Source organism: Martes martes (genome assembly GCF_963455335.1).
Source record: "Martes martes genome assembly, chromosome: 3".
Lineage (NCBI taxonomy): Eukaryota > Metazoa > Chordata > Mammalia > Carnivora > Mustelidae > Martes > Martes martes.
The window spans coordinates 153,930,564-153,950,091 of NC_137890.1; the positions used below are offsets into that span (position 1 = coordinate 153,930,564).

At 47.6% G+C, this 19,528-nt stretch overlaps 1 protein-coding gene across 4 annotated transcripts in view; it reads right to left on the minus strand.

The window, feature by feature from the left end:
- AGAP1 (ArfGAP with GTPase domain, ankyrin repeat and PH domain 1) overlaps positions 1-19,528 on the minus strand; it is a gene marked incomplete at its 5' end in the record, with an annotated part of 507,381 nt that overhangs the window by 73,503 nt on the left and 414,350 nt on the right. For 2 of the 4 annotated variants that reach the window (XM_080798889.1, XM_080798888.1), the window contains one exon: positions 14,371-14,448. The exons of the other annotated variants lie outside the window; for them this stretch is intronic. In XM_080798889.1, the coding sequence (XP_080655015.1) occupies positions 14,371-14,448 (78 nt within the window). The remainder of the gene's footprint in view (positions 1-14,370; positions 14,449-19,528) is intronic. 4 annotated transcript variants of the gene reach the window in all.

A 19,528-nucleotide genomic window follows, 5' to 3' on the forward strand; every position in this document is an offset into this window, starting at 1 on the left:
CTCCACTGGAACTAAGGGAAAGAACTGAACTTGCTTTCCACTGATGACAGCTCAGGTGTGTGACTGCCGGGCTCCGCGAGGGGGACAAGGGTTCAGGCACACAGGAGACATCATCTAGGGGGCACCAGTGTATGCATAACCTCAGATGATTCAGCACAAAGCAGTGAGAACACTGATGGGTGTCTGTGGTGCAGGGGCACGCACTGATGGGGTCTGTGGAGCAGGGGCACACACTGATGGGGGCCTGTGGTGCTGGGACACACACTACTGATGGGGGTCTGTGGTGCAGGGACACTAATACTTTTTGTTTTGTTCTAGCTGTTATGGAGATTTCTCCACTGAAACACTCGTCATAGCTTGCGTAAAGACCAGACTTTCAGATTCAACTGCTGGAGTAGAGTCTGGCTTTGTCCCATTAATTATGTAAACAGAACTTACCTGTGTATGCCAAATCTACTTGTGGGAATAAACATAGTTAAGCGTTTACAGGAATGTCAGACTTCATTTCTTGCAAATCTCCAAATGGAACTCTTGCTACATCTCCTCTGGGGCTCTTCCATCACTTCCAAAGTCAATCCCACCACTTGTCTTCCCCAGCTACTTACACTGGACACAAGTTTCCTTTTCTAGCATATTCTATACCACCCAACATTCCTGTTTGTACTTGCAGAAGATTCTCTCCTTGTCGGAGCTATCTGCAGATGAACAGCCAACTTTGGGACGTCATACCCTTGAGAAGTTAATCCCCTGTTGTGTGTCTTCTTCAGAGGGAGCCTGGAGGAAATTCAGCTCTCAGAGATGACCTGTAGGCCCTTTCTACTTGCTACGGGAGGGACGCAGGACAGTTTTTCAACTTTTTTGTAACAGATGGCTTTGAGCAGTAGCCAGGCCTCTGTCTGGAGACTCCCAAGGCTGGCGTCAGGCTTCTGGAGAATGAGTGTTACACTCAACTAGCAATGTCTGCCCTAGAGGAAGGGGGGGCTGCCGCTCAGCACGCTGGCCATTGCTTTGCCAGGCTCAGGATTTTCTTTCTAGCTTATAAATCACAGCTTCTTCTCCTCCTCCCCGGCCCTCCTTTGCCGACCACCGGTGAATATATACCCCAGGTTTAGTTCATGGCTTCCCCACCCCCTCACCACTTCTGAGGGTTCATTTCCTTCCAAAACGTAGACAGTCACTTCTGATATATGTGGACAATTCTCAGATCTGTAGCTCCGACCCCCAGATCCAATCATTTGTGGAATTTAAAAAATGCCCACAGATACTCTTTAAATATTTTCTCCTCACATCAAATTACCATGCATGAAACCAAGCTGCCATAACCCTTCAAAATCACCCAGATTCCACCTTCTCCTCTCTTCCCATGGCCATCTCATTAGTTACAGCATTGTTTACCGAACTCCCTGCTCTGTAGGGTTCTCTGCATCCCCTACTTCTGGCCCTCAGCTGACTGCTTCTCTGGCTCTGGCTTGGAGTTTACCATGTGACGACTGTATGCCACGCTCCTCCCAGGGGAGCACCAGCCTGGGCATGGTTTCCACACACTCTCCTAACCATACTGCCCTGAAATATGGTGGACAGACATGTGCAGTGCTTCTCCACAAAACGTACTTGTTATCGTACCGACGGCCCAATCTCCTAGCCTATCCTCTCTCCCCCTCCCCAAAGCCCCAGGAATTCAGACACCAGAACAGTGAGCACTGACAGCTAAATGCTATAAGTAAGCACCACCCTAAGGGGCAAACACCTTTGGTGGCATGACAAACAAGGTGGTCATAATAAGGTGGGAGAGAGAACCTCGAGTGACTCCCCCCGACCTGACCAAGCAATCAGGATGGGAAGGGGACATGGGCCCTGTCTTTGTAGAGCCTCCTTGGCTCCTGGCATCTCCTTGCAAGGAAAGCATTCTACAAAGATTGACCACATGTGAACTCAATACCAAAGACACTAAACACAAAGGAAACAGGACAGTAAATTTAGATCCAAAGGATTACAGATACCTAATTTAAAGTAACTATGCTTGAAATGTATAAACACAAAAAATGGAACCCTAAATTTTCAGGCAAAAGGAGACCACGAAAATTGATCAGGCAGATCAGAAAAAAGGAGAGTTTTTTTTGGAAATTCAAATAATAACTGTTAACAACCCCCCCCCCCCCAGGACAGGATGAAGGAGGAGCTGCAAGGGGATGGGGTGGGGGAGTGAAGAGCCGGACGACAGAGGGACTAACAGAGGACACAGTGAGGCCGCTGTGAAACAGAAATGACGGGGCATGTGGAAGGTGGGATGCGTATCTGACCACCGGGTAAATGGTGGGTGCCTCATGGGACTGTGAATGATAGGGGGCTCTAAACCTGGGAAAACAGCATCAACCAGGAAGGATCGCAGCCATGAAAAACCACACCAGAAGCTTATGAAACCATGGAAAACTAAAGACAAAAAAGGGTCCATAATAACACAAAGCAAGAAAAGGCAGACTGCTCTTAAAAAAATGGCAGCGGAATGGATGACGGATTATCTCAAGAGCAACAACCAAAACTGCAAGACAGAGGGATAATACCCTTGAGTCCTGGAAGAAAATAACGTCGGTTAAGGCGTGGGAGCCCGGAAAACCTTCTCTGAAGAAGAGTGGAACATATTTTATGTGGAAAAAAGAAAAACAGTAGAAAGAGTCTATTACCAAGACTCGCTGAAGGAGCTGCTAACAAATACGCTTTAGAAGTGTCTAGAAAACAAGCCAGCGCCAGGGAAGGACTGGTGAGCAGCTGAACAGATAGAGATGTAGATGCATCTAAGCAAAAACTGTGTCAGATACTACTTCTGAGAATAAAGTCTCATTTCAAAGTACCCGAGACAGGCTGGCAGGGAGAGGACACTGGAACCAATGTGTTATCGGGTGGCGCACTCATCTGTAAGGGCGTGAAGGACGAGCATTAGGCACACATGATAGAGTACCAGGGTCAGTCTCTACAAAAAAAAAGAAGTAAAAGATGCACCTTCCAAATCAGAAGGGGGAAACACTTAAATAAGAAAAAGATATATGACCAAAATCTATAATCGAACCAGGACTAGAAGGGAACCCCGTTAGTTGGACAAAAAGTACCTATCAAACCCATAGCATCATTATTCTTAATGACGAACAGAAGCAATCACTTCCTATAGTTAAAGGGTACTCAAAGCAAAGATGCTCACTGTAACAGCAATGGTTCAACCCTGGGGCCAAGATATACCAGAGAATAGAAGACCTAAACACTGGAAAGAAAAAAAATCATGGATTGCAGGACTGTTTACATAGGAAACCACAAGTAATTTAGATTTATGAAAAATAAGAACAACCGTTAGTAAATGGACGGTATGTAAGACCAATACGAAGAAATATCAGTTGCATTTCTGTACATTAGAAAAAACCAAATCATATGTAAATATATCTGTTTACAAATATGTATTTCCTTCCATCTGTGATAGGGAAAGATACAAAGAACCGTGAATAAGCCGATTTGACTTTGTTGTTAAAGTAACTACACAAAGGATCACTGGAACCTGTGGTCATTGCTAACAGGTGGTGAAGGGCAGAGCCCACCCTGCATTTCGAGGTGATGGACAAACCAGAGTATGCAAGCGGCCAGAGAGGGTTTCACGCCTCGTCTCCTGGGAGCTGAGACCCTCGCTGGGTCTGCTAATTGTAATGAAACACCAATAAGAATCAGCAAAGCACAGAGCAAATGGATGCACGACATCCTCTGACCCAGCCTGGCAGACACGGGCTCTTGAGGAGAGGTGTGAGACTGGCAAGGTTACCAGAAGTGTCTAGAAAACAAGGGTCGCCCCAACAACCCTGGAAAGCACAAGTTTCATGACCCAACAAAGAACCACCGGTGCAAATGCTCGAGACTCCAATTTTTCTGGGACACTGTGCTTTACCCAGGGGAAGGCCTGGGCATGACTGCCAACCTGGAAAGGCACACAGTCACAGAAATAATGAAGCCACGAATGAGGACAAAGTGTGGTGTCATGGTAAGTGTGGTCACTGTGACATCTGTGTGTATGTGCTGTTTCTAAGGTGTCTGGAAGCGCGCACTGAGGCCCAGCGGTCACAGGACAGGTGGGAGCGTCAGGACTGGTCCCCGACGGGACTCACTCTAAGCCGAAGCTCAATATGCTGTCAAATACTGACAAAGCTTCTTTGGGGGAAGTTTTCTCTTTTACCCCAACTGCTGGGCCTTGATGTGGCAGAAGATGGGCCCTCCAGTCTCACCCATACAGTCCCAGCAACAGCTCTCAACAGATGCTGCTGCCTTTGGCGCTGGGCTGGCCTTTGCCAGGTGGGCCACACTGATGGGGCTCCTTGCTGGACTGCCAACAGAAACCTTGGGGCTAGCTGCAGGAGAGGGGTCCAGCTCGTGTGGAGAAGGTGGATGGAACTCTGGCACTGTCCCAGGAAAGAGGCACCCCCAGTGGGGGTGACACTCTGAGCCTTCTTTTGGATTCTGGGCCCTGGTGAAGATGTCTTTATAAGGAGCTGGGCAGCGGGGATGCCTTGCTCCCCAAATAAGGGGTCTACTTGCTGTCCTCACAGGGGTCCCAGCTGATGCTTACGGCATCACATGCTTCCCCAGATACTAATGTCTTTATGTGGCTTTATTTTTGGTGGTGGTGGTGGGGTAATATGTTAACAGAGATAGTTAGAATTTCAGAAATGAATTATATCTGCCATATGGCTTTTCTCTGCCTCCCTAGATTAAAACAAAATAAGAACAAGGATTACAGAGCAATTGCATTTTTAATCACACTACATATAATTTCTATGAAGGGATACTTTGTTTCTTTGCAACGAAACTGCACGGAATAATAAATACAAAATGCGGTACTGTCGGGCTCTAGTTCTGTGTCAGGAAAAATACCAAGACCTTATCGCCATCATCTCATTACCTTTAATTATCTTTCTTTCTTTAAAGTGGCTAGTAGTGCTCTTTGTTTTTTGAAAACAAACATTTAAAGGAAAGGAACTCTCGGTGTGTGTCCAGTGGGAGCTGGAAGGGTCTCCCCTCTTCCCAGTGACCTTTCTGCTCCTTTTCCTTGTTACCTATGTCAGACAAGCAAGGTGTGCCAACTTTTAAAAGGAGTTTCCCCAAAATCTCTACCCAGCTTGTCACTAGCGTCGATTCTTTTAAGCTCGTCCCGTCGGAGAATGCCAGGGGACAGGATGACACACATCCGCCCAGCTGTTGTCACGGCTCCTGGGACGTGATGCCGTGGGTGTGTCAGTCATAAGCTGGAGACTGTCCAGCTGCCATCGTCAGTGATCAGTTAGCACCAGGAGGAGGGACAGTCCCATCTATACCAGGATTATCAGAGCATGTGACAGTCTAGGCTGCTGTGCTCTGTTCTGGGGGTGGGTGGCACGTGTGTCAAGTTTCCTTCTCCAGGTTTTCATAACTGGGCTGGGGCCACAGATCTCCTTCTTCTCTTACTGGGGACCTGTCGAGATATGTCCCACAGATGCAGGTGCCTTGGCCCCTCCAAGCCGAGGCCCACCCCCACCCCACCCGGGGGAGGTAAGACGGCTGCCGACCAGCAAAGTGGAGTGATGGGATGCGCCGGATGCCCTCCAGGTTCCCCTCTAGCCAGCTGTAGCCACCTGTTTCCAAACTCAATCCTGATTCATCCTGGGGACAGAAGACTTGGCTCTGGTGGGAGACACCAGCACACTAACCAGCCATCCTACTAGGATCAACGCCTAGTAAATCTCTCGATTTAATCCTTGCTTAATAGCAGTGACTGTTTACACTCATTAATAGCAGATTTTTGGACATTTTCCCTTCTTCTGTATGGATGAACATGAATTTCTATCTGGCAATACGGCCTTATTCAAATCACCGATGGATGAGCAGGATTCCATCCCATAATGAAGTGGCACGGTGATATTTTAGTTATACGCAACTAGATAAAAAATGATAAAAACAGTAATTGGCAGCGTGAGGCCAATCAGTCAGAAAGACAGACTGAACATTACTCTTCACTGTCACCCTCATTTAAAATGTGAAGAGTGTGCACGTGGATCCCAGGAACATACACTTGCTATTATTCCTTTCACTAATACAAACTGACTCCTCGTGACAACTACAGCGGCTTATATTTAATTCATCCTGTAGAAATAGAACTCAGGTTGCCAGAAGGCCTGCTGGTGCGGACGTCACGAGTGGGCTTCTCTGTGTCAGACACACGTGTCACCAGTAATCTTTGGTCCGCGGCCCCTGGGCGGGGATATCAGAGTGGCGCATATCCGCTGCTGGGGATGAAGAACTGTGTTGTCTCGCGACGAGACATTCCAGGGCTGAGCTGCTAAATAAAGTTTTGTGATTGGGCTCGCAGGGATTTGAACAGTTTTCCGTGTTTAACAGTTAGCTGCGGAGAGGTCCACTATAATAGTATTTTAGCGCCATGAACCTGTCGAAATCAACCTGCCCAATTATTCCAAACGACATTAATAACACCGGATATTACACTAATTGCGTCCAGTTTCTATGCAGACGAGGCCCCGTGGGGCTAATTTTGCCTCCTCAGGGGCAAGCAACTCAGCCATCAGACTGATTTCACGAGGAATCCCTCCTCATTACACAAGTCTAGGCTGTCAAACTTTTTTTTTTTTTAAAGGTTAATGGGCCAATCAGTCATCAATTATTTTTGCGGACTCCTAGCAGACAAAGGGTTAAAGGACTTAAAGCAGCTGCAACTGTTCTACATTTGGAAGCTGTTTCCAACAGGAGACCGCCTGGACCAGGGGTACATTTTGGGTGATCGGGTAGAAGGGGAGAAGAGCCAGACAGATGCGAGCCTGTCTCCAGGGGTAGGTCTGAGCAACAGAGCAACTGCACTGTATTCTTGCAAAGGCCCAGGTGACCTGGTTCCCTATGCCCAGGGGACACACAACTGCTTGAAACTGTGAGATGCAGGTTTGACACGAGCAAGGACATCTCTTCTGAGTTTAGAAGGGCTCAGCGTGTCTGTCGCTGTCTTCACTGGCAGGATGGGGCACCTGAGTCCATTCTCCTGAGCACCTCTAATAAGCTGGAACCCAGCCCCCCAAGCTCAGCGCTATCCGTGAGGCTAAGCGTCCTTCCTGACATAGGTCATGACAAACCCGTGATGAGAATGTGTTCTCTCTACTCTGCAGGGATGAGCTGCTCTGCACCAAGGGACAGGTCTCCTTGAAGAGGTGGCCAAGGGAGGAGTCCAGGATCCACAGAACCCGAGGGTTCCCAGCTGCTCACCATTTAAAAGTGATCTGACTGTGAAATAGCCAAGACCTGCAGTCAAACAGCGGTCTTCTCCACTCCAGTCTTCTGTTGATCAAGAATTAGGACTTTTGTTTTAGGATCTATCACAGTACCCGGATTAACAGGTTAATAGTCACTTCAACGTTTGGCTCAGTCATTTTATTTTTTCTCATTACCAAGTGAGCATAGCAATCAGTTTCTCCCAGTTTCTGCCTGAAACTCTACATCGTCTTTTCTTCACGTCCTTCCAATTTTGTGGTCCTCTCTGGGAACGAGCTTCCCTCTCCTGCCCTTCCTGCTCTGCCACCTGCCAACTGGGAGCCCATCCCACCCTTTGATCTCAGCTTCAAGCATGAGGGAGGCACGAGGCTGGCCTGGGATGACAGAGGCGTGCTGTCCCTCCCTTTCTTTTGCCAGAAAAGACATCCATAATGGATCCTGAAGAGCCTGATGCAGCCTCAGAATCCTTCCTAACGCAACTTTGCACACAGCCATTGTCAGCTGGTCCAAGTTGGAAACAGGGAGGGGATGCATTTGCCGTTCTGCCCCCTCTTCGGGTCTACCACAATCTACACACGGCGAGATCACTCGTGGTTATGTCGTACGCAGCCCCAGGCTTTTATGTTAATTTTTTGAGCCATGCATTTTGTAAAATACTAAGATATTTCTGCTTTCAAAGCATATATCATATAGGCACATGTTCTAGATCTTTTACTTCATTACGAAAACCGCATGTGTTTAAGGTTTCAGCCAAACCCACCATAATATAAAAAGTCAGTTTCTATTTATTTTCATTATTTCTCCCATTTTCATAGGACACAATAAATGTGAAGGAAAGCCTAAAGAATATGGTCTAGGGTTGTGCAGAACCAAGACCTATGGCCACTAAATAATACATAGAAAAACACTCCCTCCTCCTGCTCCAGAAGTTAATTTTAAGCAGAAAAGAAAAAAAAAAAAAAACCACCATTATTTCTGCTCATTATGAACACACTCAGTTTGTGGTATTTAGGTAAATATTTTTGCAAACTCTGAATTAGGTAAATATCTTTGTTTAGCCCAGAGTCCAACAGAGGTGTTGTACTGTGGCTTAATTTAGGACATGAGCAGAATTAATTCTTCGAAGAAGCGAGTCTCCAGGGGGAGGTCACAAAGTTAGGGATGTTAACCGCTGTTGTCATGGGAAGATTCTCTTATTTTCCAAACACATTAGAGGGAGCCGGGAGCAGTCTGAGAGCTGGGCACCATGAAACTCTGTTCTATCAGCTTTGGCTTCCAAAGCCATGGGGTGCCAGGCATTTCTTAAATTAGGGAAAGTACCTAAGACAAAGCTCCTGAAAAAATATAAACAGATCCCAAACTGCGACACTTCAGGATGGAGAAGACAGATGTTTGGGCATCTTCCTGGCACCTGCTTATGGCCGAGGCACTGCAGGAAAGGCTGAGCCCCAAGCTCTTGGTTTAGAAAGAGAAAGGGAGCCCAGAGGTATCTGTTTTGATTTATGTGGTTCCTAAGCAGTGCTCTGCGCATTTATCATTTGTTACTCATTCTAGTTGATGTTTGTCACTTTCCAGGGTCCCCAATCTCCTGGTGGAAGGCGTGTGTGGGCTCTGCTGTGCTGGGCGGGCCCTGTAATTGCCCCTGGGGCTGCCCCTAGCTACTGCTGGCTGTGGGGCTGGTTGACAGTGTCTTGGTCACCCTTTGAAAAGCCGATGGCTGGAAAACAAGTACCCTCACTTCTCTCCCCTAAAAGTCAATTCTGGAGTTACTCTCTATGAAAGGGTCTCCAATCTTAATTTATCTGCAGGAGTTCTTAATCTGTGCCATTCATCACTGACCAGCGTCTACCTTGGCCGATTCTGCCCTCAACTAATACACTCAACAGGCCTAGAAAATGGTGCCATGGATACTCTCCATGGACTGTGTTCTTGGAGTGATCTGCCTATTAAATAAATCTAAGAATTTTACCATGACCCCTGTGGTCACCCCGACCGTGGGCCCAGCTCTGCAGTCAAGTCATTTCTTCTCCAGTCATCCTTCCAAGTAGGTTTCATTTTGTTCATTCTGGGGGAAGAAAACAAGGCAGGGGGAGGACAGACCCAGAAAGTCATCGTAACCCACACAGTTGGGAAGTGGCAGAACTGGGATCTGCTCAGGCGTGTCTGTTCCCAAAGCCAAATTTCTGTGTTTGATGACTGCTCTGAGGATGACCGTGAAGGGGGAGGGGTAGTTTTCAAGGTCTGGAAAAAACGAGGTTTGATTTTAAATCCCCCCTCACACTTTCAGGGACACATCTCTTGCTGAATCTCTGCTCCTTGCCATTTCCATGTTTCTCAAGCTCTGAGTTTTCCTTGATGACGGGACCGGCAGTGCTCTGGCACAAGGCATGGACAATAGCAGCAGGTGTGGACGCTGAGCGACCTTCCTCTGGATATGTTAGTGTGCCGTCTCCACAGCCTGCAGACGGGGGACCGAGGTGCCGTGGAGACTCCGGAACTGGACCCCATCTGGCTCAGGAGTTGGAGCTGAATAAGCACCGTCTACACCACTGCTCACAAATACGCAGTGTGCGGAACCTCCAATAGAGCATCACCGTGGCGCTGCAGGCGTCCGAAGGACTCACAGTGGCAAGCCCTATGTCCGGGTGTTGAAGGCAGCCTCAGGCGATGAGCCCGGAGATCAGGGCTGAATGCAGACACCAAAGGACACAACAGGTCACAACCGCAGCAGCAGAGCAGCCTCGTTCCCCTCCCTGTGGTGAGGGCCGTCCATGGAGGTCACAGCCCGAGCAGGGAGTCTGTGCCTCTCTGCTCGAGCCTCTACCTGCCCAACACCTGTAATGGAGCCCACGGGTTCAGGCTGTGGCTCTGATCTCAGGGCCCAGCCCAGTGGCCACCTGCCAGGGTGCTTTCTGGGGGCACATGACTGTCCCTCCCCACACCTCGTTTCTCCTTTTGGGAAATGTGGAGGATATGAGCCTCCCCCTTGGGCTTCCTGGGAATCCCAGGGCAGGATGCCAGGAAAATGCTCAGTGCTGCAGTCCGTTGTGGCTCCTGTTGAATCCCGGAGACAGTGAAGCCTTTCCTGATCCCCTCCACCGTGTCCAGCTTCACTCTCCACTAACCTGCAGGGCACCCCATGCCTCCTCTGGAATGAATATTCCCTCACTCCATGCCAGAGTCTTTGTCCAACATCCCTTGTCTGACTGCAAGCCCTTCCCCCTTCCCTCTGCCCCAGACCTGCACAGGACAGGGACCTGAGACCCGGCAAGCTCGTCACTATCTCAGCCGCGAGTGCATAAGCATGAGCTGGTCATCTGTTTGCCTCGACCTGAAGGAGACAGATATTTCAGCACCACAACCGGGGGCATCAGGTGCTAGAGAGGGACTGTCCTGGCTGTCTGGTGCAGGAGGGACACAGATGGAGGTCCGAGGCAAGTTGCCGTGCTGGCTGGTGCTCTCCAAATGGCTTGTATCCCTCTATGTGGGGCCCGTTCGTGACCACGTGCCAGAGACCTCAGGGTCCCTCTGTTTGGCCCGCTGTGGTGCGGGGAGGCCGTGCAAACAGGTTTCACAGACCCGTCTCTGTGCAAGTCCCAGATCCACAGAAATGTACCCTGAGATGGGATTGAACAGAGACTCAGGCTAATATTGAACCTGGCTGGGACCTGGGTGTGAGCATCACCTACACTACAAAGTGGCTTGTTCAGCTCACAAAATGAGGGTGGGCCTGGCACCCCAAGAAACACCCCTTGTGCCCCAGCACATCTCTCCTTTACCCATTTATGCTTTATCACGTCCTGGAAGAGTCCTTCTGTTCCATCTTACAGGGGATGATAATCCCACCTGTCTCTGGGTGGGCAGAGGAAGACAGCGCAGGGACCCTGTGTGGCCCTACTCTGGGGTGCTGCTGCTCACACAGATCCCACAGGCCTTCCTTCTACATCCCCTTGACACAGCACCCACTTTCTGCTCAGCCCTCTCTATTCTTCCTCCGAAAGACGCCGACCTCGGACCTGAACATTCCCGAGTCTGGCTTCAGCTGCCTGATGTGGATGTGGTTCTCCCTTGGGCTCGGAGGCAGTGACGAACTGGAGAATCCCATCATCAACAGATCTTCCATCCCATTTCACAAACCTCTGAGATGGCAAAATGAAAGTTCGTTCTTGTTGAAGGAACTGAAATTTCACCAACCTTGGCAGAGTTGAATTTTTATAAAGTAACAGAGATGTAAAAATGAGTCTAATATACATATACAGAAACATCAGGTTTCCATTTCGGTTTCTGAGTTAACTAACCCTGATGGACAGAAAAAAGTAGAAAAGAGCACATTTTTGTTTGTTTTCTAGTCTTGGGTATTTCCGTCATCGGTTCTGGGTAATCTGTCTTATCTGCTCCCATCATCTATTTATTGACCTGTTCCATGAGGATCCAGGAGTAGGTCCTGGAGTTGAGGTGTCTGGGCATGCATTCTGCCTCTAGAACTCCAATTTCCCGTCCCCAACAGGATACGTACCGGCAGGGTACCATGTAGATTTGCTGAAATAATGCAGGCCAGGGGTCAGGAATGAGTGGACACAGGAGAAAAAGGGTTTTAGAATGAGATTACCAGGTCCAAATTCCAGTCCTGCCTGTCTCCCGCCAACCTGAGTCTCCAGGCAAGCCCAAAACACCTGAGCTGCACTCCCTGAATCTGGAAAGGGGGATGCAGGTGCCCCATCCCAGGTCATGCTGAGGCCTGCTCAGAGGTGTGGATGTGCTCCTCGTATGGTGCCTGGCTCACAGTGCGTGCCCTTCCCTAACTCCCAAAACTCAGTTTCCAACTCTCTCCCCGGGGATCTTGGGAGTCAACTCTCCTTCTGGTGTTTTGGAGGGTACCTCTGAATACATTATACAAAGAGACCAGTTTAAAAAATACTCCATCTGGGAAGGGTACACTTAGCAGATCACTCAAGGCCTCAGGTGATAACCAACCTTAGAATGTTCAGGGTATGAATTTTCATAAAGGATCATCTTACAGAGAGAGAATATATGATGACATCACACAGCAAAAGACTGGAGGTCAGAAAGGCATTTTGAGAATTTATATAATTACACGAATTCAGGAAAACATGACTAAAAGTGGTATGAAATGAGATGGTGTGCTTACAGAATTAATCTTAAACCCAAACAAAGTAAAGGAAGAACAGTCATGTCACTTAATTGAAGATTCACAGATGTAACTCCACGCCAAATGGAAATGAGAGAAAATGGGAGGGAGGATTGGTTTGGTGGTCATTATTTACTCCAGTACCCCTGGGAATGCCTGCAGCGGCTGCTGGCAGTTGACCGAGGGCCTGGAGATGCAGCCTCATCTGGTGTTTGGACTCCTGGGAGCTGCACACATCACTGTCTGTCCCCAGCCAGGACAGCCAGGCAGGGCAGACGCCACAGATTACCTGGTCTGTCAACGTGAGAAGCTCCCACTTCTGCACATCATCACACCTGTTGGGGGCTACAGCCCACCAGTGTCTCCAGGAAGGGCCGACAGCAAGTCCCAGGGGGAACTGTCTGTCCACCTCCTCGCTGTCCCCCCAACTTTATATATGACCACATGGAAAACCAGACGTGCCTTTTTTTTTTTTTTTAAAGGCCAGGAGTCAATAAACAAATTTGTCATGACAAATGCATACACACACAAAAGAAAAACAAATCTGAAAAGGACACAGGGAAAAGAAATGATATGCAGCCTAAGTTGAAAAACTAACACTAAAAAAATAGTGAACGAGTATATTTAACACCCTTAAAAATAAGACAAAAAATCATACTGCGTGTGACTGCTCGTAAAATTCTATTATTTTTCCCTCTCATTTCGTCTTTCTTGAATGAATGCTTTGAAAGAAGATACCAAGGGGGGGTCAAGCCCCACTGGTACCCTAACAGACGACAATTTCCCCTTGAGGAATGAAAAAAAAATTATGATTAAAAAAATAGGTCTTTAACAAGCCATCGTGAAAATGTAGTTTTGTTTTCCAGATTCATTTTTTTTTTTTTCTGGCTGAGAGCAGGGCTTTCAGCAGCAAGACAGGAGTAATTGTGGAAGGAAGAAAAAGAGGATGGTGATATAAATCAGCAAAGGTTAATGATCGGGATGTGAAGAGAGGGACTTGTTTACAGAAATAGCGTGCAATTTAAAATTTACAAGAGATTTAATGCCACTGCTTGGCAATCGCTAAAATCAACAGCCCAGAAAACAGTGACATTAAGAAAAATATTACAGTTATAATCATCCCCAAATAAGTCAATTAGTGTTAGGGCACGAGCTTACGATTACTTGACCCATTTGGCTTGCACTTAAGTGAAAAAAAATGTCCCCCTATTATACCAAGATCGCTGGATTGTGACCTATTTTGCATCGTACGCATCGTACACCACCCTCCCGCACAAGTGCTTGGGCGGACGGTGGTTTTCCTTTGCCTGGCATCAAAATAATCCTGACCCTTGACATTTGTAATCATAAAAAAAAAGGCAATTTATAATTGTGTTGTTCAAATGAAGGTGGGAAAAATTCAATCTGCTATTATACAAAAGCAGTGGCGGCTGTCTCCAGTGGAGAAAGCAACGCAAGTCAATTTGTGAACTTTGGCACCAGACGACCTTTAGAAACACAACAATATACTGAATTTACAAGCAATAGCAGCCCATGCAAATGACCCGGGCCGGGCCGCCTCTGGATTAGAGCCGCACAGAGCATTATGGAGTATGCGTCCACAAAACAAATTAAGACTGTGACTTAAATGTCACGGCACACTATTGTATTTGGCTACAGATCATTACACCTGATACTCACACTTTTAAAAACTGTAATAACTTGGGAAATATTACATTGAGTGCCCGCATGTATAAAGGGAAAGAAAAAAGAGGAGAAAATAGGTTTCTGAAGTAATTTAAACATCGCTACTCTAGGACTGAAGCGAAAGGTCAAAATTTAAGTAAGCTGAAAGGAACACGAATGGCAAAACCAGGCACACGGACGGGAGATGGAGAGACGGCGGGGATGAGTCCGCGAACACAACGAGGGGGCATGCGGCTCCGGGCGGCGCGCGGTGTTACCTTCAGTGTTGGTGCTGCTGCTGCTGTAAATATTTCGCAGGCTACCAACACGGTTTAGTTTCCAAGCCTTGCGTTTGGCTGCATCCCGAGAGCAAGGGGAGGGAGGGGGGAAAGAGAGGAAACAAAAAGGAAAAGAAAACAAATGAAAAGGGGAGAAAAGAAATGTCAAAGCAGCTTGTGACGTCAGCCCTGGGCTGGCGCATCCTGGGAGGCAGGCGGGCGTTGGGCCTCACACCCGCCACTCACCCCTGCTGCCCCCCCCTCCCCTGCAGAGCTCAGGAGCAGGCAGGGGTGGGCTAGCCAGTGTCATTAGGTTTGTACAAAATCAAACAACCAGGCAAGGAAGTCCGTGCATCCTTTTCACCCTGCTGGGCTGGACACGTGGCTCCTCCAAACGATGCCACGCTGGCCTTCTCCTTGGCGACGAATGGCGTCTCTTGAAGGAGCTATGATGCCAGCAGCCATTAGCCCTTTCATCTGGCAAAACACTGGGAGCATGTCAAACCAAGAGCCCCTAGCGGTTAGCAGTTCGCATGTATGCTGCAGAAGGGAGGTCTACAGCACCCAGAGCTACCCACAGAGAAGCTGTCTCTCCCCACACCTATTTTGATCTGGACAGTAGCCTGCACCAGCAAAACCACTAGCATCTTGCGGTCATCAAAGGGTGAAGTCTCTTCTCCTTCCTATGGGGGCTGCTGGAGGCTCTGAATGGAGCTCCAAGGAACCCAAAAAAGCATGCGCCTCAAGCTCTCAGCTCGCCCACAAAAGCATCCCAGGTTAAAAAAAAAAAAAGACAAATAGTGAGTTACCCACAGAAAAATCCTGGTTTGGGAGGGAAATGCAGAACGAATTTAACAGTGTGTGCGGTGTCCTGGGAGGTAGGTGGGAGGGGGCCCCAGCCTTCTCAGACACTTTTCCGGGGACACATTCTCAACTCACCAACCCCCTGGCCCACCAACCATATACTCGGGCCAGCAGACACCTGTGGCAGAGGGGCTGGTTCCCACCAGCCCTTCAGAGGAGACAGCCACAAACTGCGAGGAGTTCCCAAAGTAGGACACACCGGACCGGCCCTCTCTCTCCACCACCACAGCCAGGAAAAGAAAGTGGTCCAACCTGCTGGTAGGGCCTCTTCTGGAAAACCGTTCACTGTGGGTAGGGAAGAAGCGCTCGCTCATCTGGGAAGGCAGGTGTTTGCATTGCCACAGGGTGTCTGCAGCACACTGTGGGAACCAGGCCAACCCTGAGACCAGGGCAGGCTGGCCGGGAGTCCCTCACACCCCACTGCATTCCTGACTTAGGACAGGTGGGCTCTTCTGGCCCGCTGTCAGGTCCAAGGCTCAATCTCAAAGGGTGCATGCAGTTCTGGTGGCCAGCATGTGACCCATGGTGATGACCAGGTCCTCACGAGTAGCTGCACCGTGGACCTGAATCTCCAGCACTTCTGTGGTACTGGACTTATTTGGAGAGCGCAAAGTAAGCTATGTGTAAGAAATAGGGATGTTTCAGGAAGCAAGTGTAACTCTGAAACACATACTGTATGTTCAGGACGCAAATTCTGTGTTCCTGATGAAAACAAAAACCGAGCTGTAACTTAGCTGTCACCCGATCTAAAACGAGAAAAGAGTAAGCCATAACTAAACCTCAGAATGACTTCGCAGCTTGAAAACCGACAATTAACAAGAACTGTAATCTCCAAAGTCATGGTGACCCAGACTACCTCCTGCAATAGATGGTCTGGATGTAATCTTGTGTGCCTGGAGGAGCTCCCTTTGTCTCCACACCCCCAAGGCTATCAACTACCTACAAGGGGTCTGTCCCAGGGGTGAGCACACCCGGCAAAGAGAGTTAGCCACTGCCACCTGGCAGCACAAATGCCCCGACTTCTGGACCAAGCCAGTCAGTTTTCCGATGTTTACTTTAGAAATGTTCATGGGGATATGGACATTGGGGAGGGTATGTGCTATGATGAGTGCTGTGAAATGTGTAAACCTGGCGATTCACAGACCTGTACCCCTGGGGATAAAAATATATTATATGTTTATTAAAATAAATAAAAAATAAAAAATTAAAATAAATAAATAAATAAATAAATAAAATTAAAAAAAAAAAAAAAAGAAATGTTCAATGAATGTTTATCCGCGTCCTCAGGTAGAACAGGTGCTTTCGTAGAATTAATTGTCTGTTTAATTATTTCAACAGACGAAGTTGTGGTGTCTTGGCCCATGTTTCACAAGTTCCAGAAAGTAGTAATTGCAAAAGAGGCTACACTCCTCAGTGTAAAACCTACCTCTTTCTCAAACATTTACATATAAATAGGCCTAGTCTGGGCTGGGCACCCCTCTGGAGGGGAGGGATGCTCAGCACAAACCTCTTCCCTTGCCTGCTTTATACCCTGCATTTTTCATGCTCCCATCTTCCATTATCATACGGATGTAGAAGCAGGAAGTGAGCTCGCAGTCTGGTTTTCTATTAACCTATTGATGAAATAATCAATTTTAATGTGTAAAATGTCATGCCTTTTTCTTCCCCTTAAACAAATGGACTTTTTCTGGAGGATACCAAGGTCCTGATCCGTGCATTTGTCTCCTGGGGCATTGATTGCTCTGGGTCCACTTGTTTCGAAGCTTCTCAAAGAGAAAATACAATCATATTATCATTGATAAAAATCTCCAGGTGTGCACACTGCTGCTGCCTGGACGTCTTTCTAAAGGAAATGGAGACACTGCCCTGAGCAGACGCAGGAGCATGGCAGCGCACCTGCTGCTGGCTGGGCACCCTGTACCATGCCACCCCATGCCGTGCCACTGCACACCATGCCACCCCATGCCATGCTACAACCACACCCTCTGGGGATACTTGAGGGCTTCCCGTGGACTAGTTCAAATCTCTAAATGTTCTGGGTTATCTTTATTTTAATGAGGAAATTTATTTATTTATTTTTTTAATTTTCAGGGGTACAGCTTCTTCCACTTAAACACAGGCTAACTTACTTTAATTTTGTCACTTGTGTTCCTTCTCACAAAACTACTGTTTTAGTGTCAGAGTCTCACATTACTGGACAGAAGGGTGGCAGGGTGTGAGCTGCTGTGGGTATTTCCATTCTGCTGCTGGGTTCACTGGATATGCAAGCCTCTTCTCTAAAGGGTTTTCAGTGCCTTTCGTGGCTGTTTAAACGGCACGATGTCCCCGCACAGTCTTAAATGTCGAGAACACAAATGCAAACCTCAAAGGACACACAACCCTCCAACATGTAATTTCAGAAGCAATGCAAACTAAAGGTCAGCCTGAATGTAGATAGTAAGATTGACCTCTTCTCAGTTTAGCCTGCAAATTAAATGGGACGTTCTGAACCCCAGCTTGGGTCAGCAGGAAGAGTCAGCAGGGCCTGGGGAAAGGACGCCAATGGCAGGGCAGCATTCTCCCCACAATGGCATCAAAACGTGAACTATGAGCTCACGGCGAATACCAGATTGTTACATGAATGCCCCATCAAGAGGCGGTACGTGGGACACATGGCTGATGGTTAAGAATTATGACAGAGAAGGTCATAGAACTCATCATTATACGGGTTGGAAAGTGTTTCCTAAGGTTGAAAAGATCAAAATTTTTAAAAAGACATGGTAAGAGAGTAGGGACTCATCCTCTGAACTCTAAGACAGAAAGCTTCCTGCCTTTTAGTAACAGTGGCATTGTCATCTTCACCCTACGATGAACGAAGAGCCCCCTGGCATAGGAGCACTGAAGAAGCACTGATTCACATTAGCAGAGTGAGTTTATAAGGTAATCTTCGAATTACAAAGAAAGACAAAGAGGGGTGACTGCAGGATCTATGGTACCCAAGTCCTAAGGCTGACAAGTGTATGAGCGTATGCGCCCTGGACGTTGAGGAACATGGCCCTTCCAGAAAGCTGCCCCACAGAGATCCACATTCAGAGCGACTGGTCTTCTTCAGTAGCATGTGCCACATTGCCAGGTGGGGTGGCTGTGACCCAGCTCATCTGGGTCTCAAATGCTCCTTATCCTGAGTCCTACATCTAAAGAAGGGAGGCGGGCATTAACTTCAGTTCACAGAATATTCCTTTAAGGTAAGGTCTGATAGTTATAAATGATGAATTCTGTGTCCAGGAGTCCGAAATGAGATATGACACAATACACTCAACTCATAATTACTAACAGACAGTCACAATCTTTTCAAAGGAGAGCGAGCGAGGGCGAAAATGTGCAAATTAGGGCTTTCTACTAAGTTAGAGTTGCTGGAATCATTTAGAGTTAACAACTCCCAGTTATGACACATCTCCCGATTTTTGCAAGCTATACCTTTTCATAGGAGTTCACACGATGATCACGAGGGACTTACAAATTTTATTTTAAAGAAAAATTTGTTATTTTGTTTCTGTAAGCAAAGAAAAAAAAATTCCTGTTTTTTTTTTTTTTTTTTTAACTACAGCATGTGAACAAAAAGCTGAGAACTGATAACACGCAGATTTCCAGCAGGAGAATTTCGGACTGACTCTTTACACGGGGAATAAAAATACTCCTTAGTCTGTTGGCATGCTCAAACGAGCAGGGTTTTCTCCTAAAGTCTTCCTCCATCATTGTACCAGGACACCACAGACTTATATTAATGTCACCTATGGTCTCCTTCTGACAGCGCTCTTTGCTGATTAGATAAATATTCCTCAGATAGCTGATTAAAAAATGATGCAGCCGTGAGCTTGTATGTCCAAGCCCTGTCAGCCATGTTGGATGTCCAAGTGCACATGAATTACATCCCTGGCGTGAACCGAAGAGGGCCGGTTAAATGAGGCACGCTGTAGCCCTCAGAATCAATTATGAGAACGAATAGGATCTTTTTACCTACATGGAGGAAGGGGCTGGGACGGAGAAGGTGTGTCACTCATTTCTAAGAATGTCTTGTCTCCAAACGAAACAAATAACCCCCTGCATTCATACGAGGGACTGTAAGCTTGTAGTACTCACAGAAGCCAAATGATAACCTTGTCAGACAGCACCGCTCCCAGTCCACACCAGACGTGTATTTATTTATTTTTAAAGAGGCCATTGGTATAAATGCCACTTGTGCAGAGGGGAGTGCCTCTGCTGCTCAGAGCCTTCTGGGACCGGGACGCTGGATAAAGAGCCCCCCCCAGGAGCC